Raw genomic sequence first — 12,597 nt, forward strand, 5'->3', positions numbered from 1 at the left:
ACCAGAGAAAGACTTTCGTCTCGTTTACATCAGGGTCCCCCATTTTCAATTCATAACAATACAGATGTATTGTTAAAGTATTGACAATCAAATACAAATTCAGGTTTAGGAGTTTGGTAAAGGACTTGATTCTCTGGCCCGGCAGAGAGGAACCAAGAACTGGGTTATGTGAGAAAACGTCCACAACATGAATTAAAAGTAATTGAAATCTAACGGTATTCAGAGAGAAACAGGGAAAACTAAATCAATGACAGTTTGGCCAAAGTTTTTATTCAGCACATGGAGATGAGATCCAATTCATAGTTAAAAAAAAATCTAATTGAATAAGACCTTGAAACAATAACGTGCCCAAATGTACTCCACATCTTGACATATGCCTTGAAACATTAAGATCTGAATAATATGGCAAAGAAAACAACTTTTTTTTAAGATAACAAACGCCCGAGATGAACACGATCATGTTCTCTCCCCAAAGTGATCATAGTTAGATGAAGTGATTCTCTGTTAACCCTTTCACTGCGACAATACACAGAAGGTTAACCCTTTCACTGCCACACAACAGCAGGTTAACCCTTTCACTGCCACACTACAGAAGGTTAACCCTTTACTATCACTGTGATAGTAAAGGGTTAACCTTCTGTAGTGTGGCAGTGAAAGGGTTAAGGGTGTAAGCTGCAGAACTCCAGGTTAGATGCGGCAGAATTCACTGCAATGTAAACGCAGCTGATTTGGCCTCGATCTGACCTCTAGAGCGCCGTGGCGGTTCAATAAATAATTCCTAGATTATAGATCCATGATGACGCTCAAACAATACATGTGTACAAGATGAGCCAGAATACTTGCATGCCATTAATTCTGCTTGTAAAAGGCATTAGAAGATGATCCGGTAAGAGAAGCTAAACTTATTATTTACAACCTGTCGTCCTGTCTGTCTGTCTGTCTGTCTGTAGTCGACTAGCAGGACCAACCTGTCTGTCTGTAGTCGACCAGTTCATCTACACTCAAGAGACACTCAGGAATTCTGATCCTAGTCAGAAACTATGTACAGTAAACAAAAACACATCTAAAGGATAAGGCCAATTCCAGATGACGTGTCTGTCTGTGTGTCTGTCTGTCTGTCTGTGACCGCTTATAAAAAGTCTTGGAACAGAAACTGAAGATCTATGGATATAGATGTTGCGATGCCTGTATTAACCCTACCTACTACCATACTACCAAAGGGTTAACCCTTTCACTGCGACAATACAGAAGGTTAACCCTTCCACTACCACACCACAGACTGTTAACCATCTGTAGTGTGGTAGTGAAAGGTTAACCTTCTGTAGTGTGGTAGTGAAAGGGTTAAGAGAACTAGTGACCCCAACACAACAAGGCAAGACTCGCACTGCACTGCAAGACCCCCATGTGGTCCAGGAAGTCTCACACTGCAAGACCCCCATGTGGTCCAGGAAGTCTCACACTGCAAGACCCCCATGTGGTCCAGGAAGTCTCACACTGCAAGACCCCCATGTGGTCCAGGAAGTCTCACACTGCAAGACCCCCGTGTGGTCCAGGAAGACTCACACTGCAAGACCCCCGTGTGGTCCAGGAAGTCTCACACTGCAAGACCCCCGTGTGGTCCAGGAAGTCTCACACTGCAAGACCCCCGTGTGGTCCAGGAAGTCTCACTGCAAGACCCCCGTGTGGTCCAGGAAGTCTCACTGCAAGACCCCCATGTGGTCCAGGAAGTCTCACACTGCAAGACCCCCGTGTGGTCCAGGAAGTCTCACTGCAAGACCCCCGTGTGGTCCAGGAAGTCTCACTGCAAGACCCCCATGTGGTCCAGGAAGTCTCACACTGCAAGACCCCCGTGTGGTCCAGGAAGTCTCACACTGCAAGACCCCCGTGTGGTCCAGGAAGTCTCACACTGCAAGACCCCCGTGTGGTCCAGGAAGACTCACACTGCAAGACCCCCATGTGGTCCAGGAAGACTCACTGCGAAGAGACATGTAGAAGACATGAGGTCAGAAGAGAGAGAGAGACGTGTAGAAGTATGAGGTCAGAAGAGAGAGAGAGACGTGTAGAAGTATGAGGTCAGAAGAGAGAGAGACGTATGAGGTCATAAGAGAGACGTGTAGAAGATGTATGAGGTCATAAGAGAGAGACGTGTAGAAGACGTATGAGGTCAGAAGAGAGAGAGAGACGTGTAGAAGTATGAGGTCAGAAGAGAGAGAGAGACGTGTAGAAGACGTATGAGGTCAGAAGAGAGAGAGAGACGTGTAGAAGTATGAGGTCAGAAGAGAGAGAGAGACGTGTAGAAGACGTATGAGGTCAGAAGAGAGAGACGTGTAGAAGACGTATGAGGTCAGAACAGAAAAGGACAAATGGAATGTTGTTAAGGTGTTCCTTCTTTACGGAGGTAAAACGGGATCTGGAAAAAGAAAAAACAAAACAATATAGCACACATGGGATAATGGTCTCCATTCATAACAATATAGCTATAGCAAGCACACATGTGATAATGGCCTCCGTTCATTTGTTCCCTCTAGAGTTGTAGCTGCACTGTTATGGTCGATGACGACACCTCCCCTCCCGTCTCCTCCTCCTCCCCTCCCGTCTCGGTCCAGCTCAAGTCAGTAATGTCTTTCTACGGGTCTGGCGCCGTTCGTTCGTCGGGGGGAGAAAAGGGACGACGTTACACCAGTTTCTTGGCCTCAAAGAAGCTCTTGAGGTGCTTCATCTGCCAGATCCCTGTGACGATGAGGATGAGCGTCTGGGCGATGGACCACCAGAGCACCCGCTGGTTAGTGCTCTCGCTGGTCATGCGGAAGCGCTCCTCCCGGTACTGAAGAGAGAAGACACAGAGTCAGGAGAGGAGACACAGACAGGAGAGGAGACAGAGACAGGAGAGGAGACAGAGAGACAGGAGAGGAGACACAGACAGGAGAGAAGACAGAGAGTCAGGAGAGGAGACACAGACAGGAGAGGAGACACAGACAGGAGAGAAGACAGAGAGACAGGAGAGGAGACAGAGAGACAGGAGAGGAGACACAGACAGGAGAGGAGACAGAGAGACAGGAGAGGAGACAGAGAGACAGGAGAGAAGACACAGAGACAGGAGAGGAGACACGGAGACAGGAGAGAAGACAGAGAGACAGGAGAGAAGACAGAGAGACAGGAGAGAAGACAGAGAGACAGGAGAGAAGACACAGAGACAGGAGAGAAGACACAGAGACAGGAGAGAAGACAGAGAGACAGGAGAGAAGACAGAGAGACAGGAAGACAGAGAGACAGGAGAGAAGACACAGAGACAGGAGAGAAGACACAGAGACAGGAGAGAAGACAGAGAGACAGGAGAGAAGACACAGAGACAGGAGAGAAGACAGAGAGACAGGAGAGAAGACAGAGAGACAGGAGAGAAGACAGAGAGACAGGAGAGAAGACAGAGAGACAGGAGAGAAGACACAGAGACAGGAGAGAAGACAGAGAGACAGGAGAGAAGACAGAGAGACAGGAGAGAAGACAGAGACAGGAGAGAAGACAGAGAGAAGACAGAGAGACAGGAGAAGATGCACAGTCGGGAGAGGAGAGAAGACACAGAGACAGTTGAGAAGACAGAGAGACAGGAGAGAAGACACAGTCAGGAGAGAAGACAGACACAGGAGAGAAGACAGAGACAGGAGAGAAGACCCCCCCCACACTCACTCACTCGCTCACTCACTCACTCACTCACTCACTCACTCACTCACTCACTCACTCACTCACTCACTCACTCACTCACCCGCTGATAGTTCTGTTCTTTCTGGATCTGCTCGACTTGGTCCAACAGCTGACGCACCCGCAACTGCAGCTCCGTGAGTTTGTCTTTGGCAGCGATCTCGGGGTAGTTGTTAGTGTGTTCTCCCACCTGAATGTCCAGGTGCACTCTCTGTAGCAAGACAAGGCCACGCAGCATCACTATCATCTAGAACCCTAACCCTTCCCACTTCATCCAATCAGGAGAGAGAACCCCAGATATTGTTTTTACTTCGTTTCAAGAAATCTTACCGAGCCAAATTTGCTTACTGCACTGGTAGATTATGTCGCTTGTTTCAATGACACATTTGCTTAAAACTAGTTTTTTATTTCTTAATTTTTGTCAGGTCATTTTTGCAGTGTGGAGTTCTCGCTCCTGATTGGATAAAGAAGGAAGGGACTGTATTTTGTGTTTACTGCAGAGTGGAGGGATGAGAGACCCATGTTACTGACCAGACACTCTATATCAGTGATGGCAAGAGTCTATAGCTATTATTTTAACATGTAGACCACTTATTTTAACATGTACACCACTTATTCTAACATGTAGACCACTTATTTTAACATGTAGACCACTTATTTTAACATGTACACCACTTATTTTAACATGTACACCACTTATTTTAACATGTACACCACTTATTCTAACATGTAGACCACTTATTCTAACATGTAGACCAGTGGTCACCAACCCGTCGATCGCGATCGACTGGTCGATCTTTGAGACTTTCCCTGTAACATTTTTTTTTAAGATCTTTCCCTTCCCATTACAGTTCTACTTTATAAAATGCTAATTGTAAATATGTTTGTCAATGTTAATAAAATGAGAAAGTCCACATTACAGTTCTACTTTTGTTTTGATGTGAAAAGTGATGCTGCACTTAGCACTGACTGCACTTAGCACTGACTGAGAAAGTCCACATTACAGTTCTACTTTTGTTTTGATGTGAAAAGTGATGCTGCATAAGATGACTGCACTTAGCACTGACTGAGAAAGTACATATTACAGTTCTACTTTGACGTTTTAATGTTGGACCAAAGCATTGCATGTAATTAGAATACAGGCAAATAAAAGTGATTTAGTTTAAAGTACAATCTTGGCTCAAGTCTTTTTCTCTCAACGCTTCAATAGGTAGATCTTGCCTTCACCAAAAAAAAAAGTGATCTTGGGCTTAAAAGGTTGGTGACCACTGATGTAGAGTTCTCGCTCCTGATTGGATAAAGAAGGAAGGGATACCAGAACTGTATTTTGTGTTTACTGCAGTGGAGGGATGACACTTTATATCAGTGATGGCTAGAGTCTATAGCTATTATTTTAACATGTAGACCACTTATTCTAACATGTAGACCACGTATGCTTTCCCCGCACTGGGCGCCTTAAAAGGTGCCACAATCAGCTGCCAGGATCCATCAAGGCCTCAGACTCCCTTGCTGCCTTAAGACTTGTTTATTTTACTCTATCTTCCACTAGAGCCCGTTTTTACTGCTCCTATTCTTTTACGTCTTTACTTTGAAGTTGAACATTTTATTTTCCCTTTTCCTGTGAAGCATCTTGAGATATTGTTTGAGTTTAAAGTGTGCTATATAAATGAAATGTATTATTATTATTAATATTCTAGTAGGAGATGTCGTCAGTATTAGGGCTGTGCGCTCCTACCAGCTTCCCTCCGGCGAACAGGGCCATCTTGGTGGAGTTGGAATGCAGGCAGATCTGGTGTTCTCCCGGCGTGTGGGAGGTGAAGGTGAAGCGCCCGTCAGAGCCGTACTGACGGGACAAGATGATCTGGAAGAGAGACACGATGCACGATGTTCAGACAGGTTGTGTGTGTGTGTGTATGTATGTGTGTACACACACACACACTAGTATTACTATTATGAGCAGCATGGCATGGGGGGAGGGGTGCACCGCTGTGAAGGAAAGCGTGCGCTGTGTTTACAACCCAAGACATAATGAGAGCAATGTGGCATACAGGCCCAATAATCCTTTTATCGCCATTATCTTGTTTTCATGATCGTGGGAAGTCAACATTGTAATTGAAGGTGGATTAATCGCCCAGCCCGACACATAACCAGGGGTGCGTTGCTCATGGGTCTGTGAGCAGAAGCATGCGAGTGCACACAGGAATGCGCAGCACTCGACTGATGCGCCAACTCGCTAAGTACCCACCTGGCTACTTTGCATAACAATAGCGCAGGTCATCAGGTGTGTTCAAATACGTTCTCAGATACATTCACACAAAACGTGTGAATGAAATGTGTTACATTCCATTCGTAGAGGCAATTAGGCATTGTCTTTAGTCTGTGCGCACGCGAGGGAACATTTATGCGCATGCGCGTGCACGTGGCGCCATTAAAACACAGTGCAACCAGCTTTGAAATCACCAACGCACCCCTCCTCACATAACATGTGAGGAGTTCTTGGATTAGAGGAGGAATGTAGTCGGGGGACATTCAGAGCGGAACCTACCTCCCCGCCTCGTGCTTAGCTCCAACCCCCTGACCTCCCCATCATCATTCTGCTAGCCAGCGACTCACACACACCCCCCCCCCCCCCCGACACACCTTTATACCGACAGCAATCAGGCTTTACAACCAAGGGCTCGGACGGCCGGCCCTGCTGCCAGAACTATCGCTGTCAGAACTCGGGACGTGAGAACTCATATCCACGTGCACTCACTGTACTTTTTTGTATTTTGGACTTTTATATTGTATTGAGCCCTACCCATTAGGACTGGGAGGTGTACTGGGAGGGGAAGTGTACTGAATATATGGTCCGTCACCGATCCACACAAAGGTATGGGTTGTTATTATACAGTCATTGATTGATTGAAAACTTGAATTAACAGATTGCAGAATGGGTACAGTACAGTACAACTAAATACACACAATTGTTAAGGGGATGCAGACCAGAGAAAGACTTTCGTCTTGTTTACATCAGGGTGCCCCATTTTCAATTCATAATGACATACACAACATACAGATATTCAGATATAAAAATCGAATCATCTAATCTAATCATGACATTTATGACATACATATACAGTACCGTTACATTTGTGACATACACGATATGCAAATATACAGTACTGTTAAACAGAGATCCTAACAGTAAATATATACACACGAGGGGGAGGGAAATGTACATTAGGAGGGAGGGGGTGGGAGGGGGGGTTCGGACATTTACGGGGGCCAGTTTCGAATTGCAGCCTCCGGTAGGTGCTCTTTGAGAGCGGTTTTGAAGGAGGGTAGGGATTCACATTTTTTTTTACATCTGTGGGTAGGGCGTTCCACATTGATGTTGCATAATTGCGAAACGTGTTTAGTCCTTTGTTTGTGCCGAATCTGGGTTGCACATGATTTGTGGAACTCCCTCTGGTGTTGTGGTCGTGGTATTCACTGACCTTTGGGAAGTACCTCAACATGTACATGGGTACCTTAGGGGTGTAGTGTATCTTGTAGACCAGGCCCATTGCAAGTTGCTGTACTCTGTCGTCTACTCTAAGCCATCCTAGGTTGTCAAAATTTTTGTAGTCTTTTTTTTAGTGCCTTTGAGGTGCTTTGGTACCATGAGGTGCAAGCATAGTCGTAGTACCCTTGAATGAGTGCTCCTGTTAGAGTCTTCAGGGTATTCTTGTATAAATAGCGAATAAAAGAAATAACGACCAAAACCCGACTATACTCGGGTCTGGCACTGAACGTTCGGCGAGTTAACCTGACTATCATCGGGTCTGGCGTGGAAAGTGTTAAGAGAAAAATAAGAAAAGTCACCGCCGCATTCATCAACCCTTTCTTAACGTCCAAATCTGTTCTCACCCAGGTGTGTTGAATGATGAATCCCACTCATTCTTAAACTCAAATGCGCGTTCTCGCTCAATCATTTGCATACAGACACGCCCACCAGCTCCTTATAAGGCAAACGAGGCGTGTGCAAAACAGCCGAGGTTCGGCATCCGATCCATTAAACAGGAAACGATTTGCGACTGATCTCAAAATGACACACACGACTCATGACTCTGTGCATGTGTGTGTGTGTGTGTGTGTGTGTTCCTGTGGGTCGCCCATCGCATGTGTGTGTGTGTTAATCTGATGACAAATAAAGATTTATACTACAATACTGGAGTATACAAACGACTGCGCACTTGTCAAGAGCCAACCGTGCAGTAGATTGGGAAATACCGGACCTGTCACCTATCTATCTGAAAGGTCCCTGTGGCTAAAACCCTGAGTGCGCTCAGAACTTGTAGGTGTGGAGGCACATGATTTGATCTAAAAGGACCGCTCTTGGCAATCTGAAACGGTTAAGCAGCCACTCATCTGGCTCTGCAAATAGATCTAGACGATCTCTAAATATGCGTTCTATGCGGCCAGAGCATCTAACTGTTCTAACAGCAATATATAATCAATTTCAGAAGCAGAACCTTAAATAATAATTATTATTATTATTATTGAAAGGTTCTGGGTTTATAAAGTCATATTTGGGGGCAATTGACCAATGGTTTGCTTTGAACCCATGAACTCCTTCCTCTCTCACCTTTTTATATAATTATTTTTATTTTCTCTACTAAACCTGTATTGTATTGTTTGTTTTGTAAAGTGTAAAGTTTGAGCATTAGGAAAAGCGCTATATAAATCTGATGTATTATTATTATTAATGGTAGGCTTTTTAAACATTTTCTCATCTGGGTAGGAGTTTCTTATCTGGGTAAGAGTGCTCTCGACCACTCTTAGAATTTGGTCTTGCCTAAGAGAAAAGCAAAAATAAGAAAACATTGCTGAATCCCAGCTAAGAACAAAATAAGAGAAAATCTGTTCTTATATCGCTTCGTGAATGAGGCCCATTGAGTCTGTGTAGCCCAAGGTTGGTGGTACACAGTGGTGGTGAAGAAGGCAATGTCCACCCTACATTTTAAAGCGCTATTTTAACGCAAATGATCCTTCATTCATTCATTGTAATGGAAAACTAAAATATCGTTATACTGTCAAAAGCGAAGAACAACGTTACATGAATATGTTGGCCATATCGCCCCACTACACATAGCGACCCTGTCATGAGGCGTACCTTGGTGTCTGGATCTCTGATCTCCACATGCATACCAAGGCCAGGGGTGGCAGGGAGGCGTACCTTGGTGTCTGGATCTTTGATCTCCACATGCATCCCGAGGCCGGGGGTGGCAGGGAGGAAGGAGTTCGTCTGCTTGTCCCACAGCTGGGTCCTGTACTTCCCTGTCAGACAAACAGAAGGTCAGTTCAACCAATACTTATTTCAACAAGCCAATAAACACACAGAGGATCTAAACAAGCCAATAAACAGAGGATCTAGAAATTGCAGTTCATAGATAAGTAGGACCATCGGTCTGTAACTAAACTGGGGATTTCCCTTTCATTGAAGCCAGAAGATGCTCATTAATCATATTTCCACAACAGAGTGGAATGTTTGTATTAAGGACATTTTAAACACACAGTATAGTATGTAAGCTATTGTGAAAGTTATAACTTTTCTTTTTGTTGGGCGGCTACGTGGCGTAGTGGGCAAGGCGCTCGCCACAAAATGCTGGAGACGCTGGGCTCGTCAGTTCGAGCCCAGCGCTCCACATTTGCTTTCAGTTTAGCTGGTCGTCCATACTAATACACATTGGCCGTATTAGGGGGTGGGAAACTGATGGGTGGGGATCGGGCGTTGTGGACAGCGACTCCTACAGGTCGGTTGGTGCGCCTGCGCAGTAGAATCAGGAAGTGTCGGGGGCAGCGTGAGCCTCCCACGCGTTACTCCTCGCCACTGAGAGATCGAGCTGCGCAGGTGAAAAGATGAGACTGCTGTTACCTCAAGTACCGGAGGGGACTTGTGCATGACTTAGTCCACATTGCAGCCGGCTTGTGGGAGGCAAGAAACAGCGTCCGTGACAGGGGAGGGTTGAATTGGATGATACGAAATTGGGATGGGAGAAAATATAGAAAATGGGAGAAAAAAAGTGGATCAAAAAAAACTTTTCTTTTAGTTTGTTTTTTTGGAAGGGGTCATGGCTGAAATAGCATTTATTTTGCCATTTGTGATCACCTCTTCCTCTCGGTGTCGAGACTGAAAACACCTGTTCTCCTGTCTGCATCTTACCTGTACAACTATATAGGTTAAAGTAATGTCACATCTTACCTGTACAACTATATAGGTTAAAGTCAGGCATGCAGTCGTGCACACACGCGGTTACAGAAGTGCGCGTCGCGCCGTGTGATAAGTACCCGGCCGTTGTAGAAAGCAATTAAGCTACCCGGCCCGCACTTATCACCTAGACTTTGCATAATAATAGGATACCATAGCATAACAACGAGAAGTGCCAAACCAAAATACAAGCCGTGTAGCAATTGGTGGGGGGTTGCCTTGATCTGTGGTCAAGCAACCCGACTGGAAGGATGAGACATTAAGTTGTGCTTCAGTCTGAAGGAAACTGTCCTTCTGTACAGTAAACTAACTCTAAGTTACATTGTTAATTTAGTTTGTATTTACTTTTCTAGTTTAAGTTAATTCAATTAAAGAAATTGTAACTACAATTACATTTAAAACATTGTTATGCATAATAATCATCTGTTTTGTGCGCAACCGAGGGAACATGTATGCGCGGTAGCGCGCGTGCACGTGACGTGTGGGCAGTTCCCATATTACGACTGCATCACTGGTTAAAGTAATGTCACATCACCTGTACAACTATTGGTTAAAGTAATGTCACATCTTACCCGTGCAACTGTATAGGTTAAAGTAATGTCACATCTTACCTGTGCAACTGTATAGGTTAAAGTAATGTCACATCTTACCTGTACAACTATATAGGTTAAAGTAATGTCACATCTTACCTGTACAACTATATAGGTTAAAGTAATGTCACATCTTACCTGTACAACTATATAGGTTAAAGTAATGTCACATCTTACCTGTACAACTATATAGGTTAAAGTAATGTCACATCTTACCTGTGCAACTGTATAGGTTAAAGTAATGTCACATCACCTGTACAACTGTATAGGTTAAAGTAATGTCACATCACCTGTGCAACTGTATAGGTTAAAGTAATGTCACATCTTACCTGTGCAACTGTATAGGTTACAGAATTACATGCTATACTATGTTATTTGATACTATCTTGTCTAGCACAGTCTCTGGAGCGTAACAGTAAGAAGCATTTTGTATGAAAGTATTCTGTACTTCTGTATGACAACTATTAAAGAAACTTGAAACTTGCAACTATATAGGTTAAAGTAATGTCACATCACCTGTACAACTGTATAGGTTAAAGTAATGTCACATCACCTGTACAACTATATAGGTTAAAGTAATGTCACATCTTACCTGTACAACTGTATAGGTTAAAGTAATGTCACATCACCTGTACAACTATATAGGTTAAAGTAATGTCACATCTTACCTGTACAACTGTATAGGTTAAAGTAATGTCACATCTTACCTGTACAACTATATAGGTTAAAGTAATGTCACATCACCTGTACAACTATATAGGTTAAAGTAATGTCACATCTTACCTGTACAACTGTATAGGTTAAAGTAATGTCACATCTTACCTGTACAACTATATAGGTTAAAGTAATGTCACATCACCTGTGCAACTGTATAGGTTAAAGTAATGTCACATCTTACCTGTACAACTATATAGGTTAAAGTAATGTCACATCTTACCTGTACAACTATATAGGTTAAAGTAATGTCACATCTTACCTGTACAACTGTATAGGTTAAAGTAATGTCACATCACCTGTACAACTATATAGGTTAAAGTAATGTCACATCACCTGTACAACTGTATAGGTTAACATGTCACACCACTTTTACAGGTTTTTATGTGTCCATGTTATGTCTATGTGATGTGTTGTGGTGTCATGCGTCTTTACGATGGCTGTATGATGCATGTCTGAACACTTCGCTCCCCTACCCCCCTACAACAAGGACCACGATGGAAATAAGCTCTGAGCTTTTTTGTGTCCATCCTTGGCAGTATTCCAGACTGTGCTTCTGTCACATGTCAGTTATTTATATATTGTCAAAATAAAAATCAATCATTCAATCAATCAATCAATCAGACTAGTAGTGGGGCTTTCCAGAGCCACCCCAGAATGTTTGTAACATGGGTTCAAGGGCACAATTCGTATATAATAATACATATATTATTTTAGATTATGTAGCCCAGTGGAGGAATAAGTTATGTTGGCAGTGCACTTCAGTAATAATCACAGAATCTACCCTGTCAGTAATGTGGCCTCATCGTGGAAACCAGGCGACTGTACTGAAGCCATTGCACCTGTCGTCCTCCTCCTCCTCACTCCAGCTGTGTGTTGGTCTCTCTGTACTGAAGCCAGCTAGCAGGCTAGCAGGTTAGCATTAGCATTAGCATCGTTAGCTGGCTAGCTACCGACACAAACAATACAGCTAGCTAGCTAGCTCACCAATGACCATGGTCTCGTCGGGAATCTCCTCGATGAAGCATTTCTTCTCCGTCTCTCCTATGTGGAAGTAGAGTGCGTGTCCCGGACAGGCCCAGGTGAGCAGCAGCAGGGCGAGGGTTGGGATCCCGGCGGCAGGCAGCAGGCTGAGCATCATGTTAGCTCCTTCTGACTTCTGTCACATCAGCACAGAGGCTCTGCCTGCAGGCTGCAGGAGGAGGGTCCAGCTGCAGCTCCGGAGCGCTCCTCTCACACACAGGGCGCTGTGGCAGCCACAGAGAGCGTGCGCTGATTGGCGGAAAGTACGGAAGTTTCTTGTGTCCATAGCCGACGTTTTATGAGTTGTCAGCTCCTTTCGGTCATTCATTGCGACCGGCGCGC

At 44.4% G+C, this 12,597-nt stretch overlaps 1 protein-coding gene across 2 annotated transcripts; it reads right to left on the reverse strand.

The window, feature by feature from the left end:
- Positions 1–248: 248 nt before the first annotated feature.
- Positions 249–12,412, reverse strand: tmed4 (transmembrane p24 trafficking protein 4). 2 transcript variants are annotated; one of them, XM_084334157.1, is made up of 5 exons: positions 12,220–12,412; positions 8,897–8,997; positions 5,432–5,557; positions 3,761–3,907; positions 249–2,824 (listed from the first exon to the last, which is right to left on the reverse strand). In XM_084334157.1, exons 1-5 carry the CDS (start codon positions 12,371–12,373, stop codon positions 2,675–2,677), a joined length of 678 nt encoding a protein of 225 aa, XP_084190283.1. In that variant the 5' UTR covers positions 12,374–12,412; the 3' UTR covers positions 249–2,674. The 2 variants fall into 2 exon arrangements, with proteins under 2 accessions (XP_084190283.1, XP_084190282.1); XM_084334156.1 differs by having other exon boundaries at positions 8,834–8,997.
- Positions 12,413–12,597: the final 185 nt, after the last annotated feature.

The sequence above is a fragment of the Notolepis coatsorum genome (genome assembly GCF_963971535.1).
Source record: "Notolepis coatsorum genome assembly, chromosome: 17".
Classification (NCBI taxonomy): domain Eukaryota; kingdom Metazoa; phylum Chordata; class Actinopteri; order Aulopiformes; family Paralepididae; genus Notolepis; species Notolepis coatsorum.

Excerpts from the sequence above, each read along its gene's own strand:
- tmed4 (XM_084334156.1), bottom strand. The coding sequence starts at position 12,373 with ATGATGCTCAGCCTGCTGCCTGCCGCCGGGATCCCAACCCTCGCCCTG. Across the intron at positions 3,908-5,431 it reads TGTTCGCCGGAGGGAAGCTG|AGAGTGCACCTGGACATTCA; the intron begins GTAGGAGCGCAC and ends GTCTTGCTACAG. Across the intron at positions 2,825-3,760 it reads AAGAACAGAACTATCAGCGG|TACCGGGAGGAGCGCTTCCG; the intron begins GTGAGTGAGTGA and ends TTCTCTCTTCAG.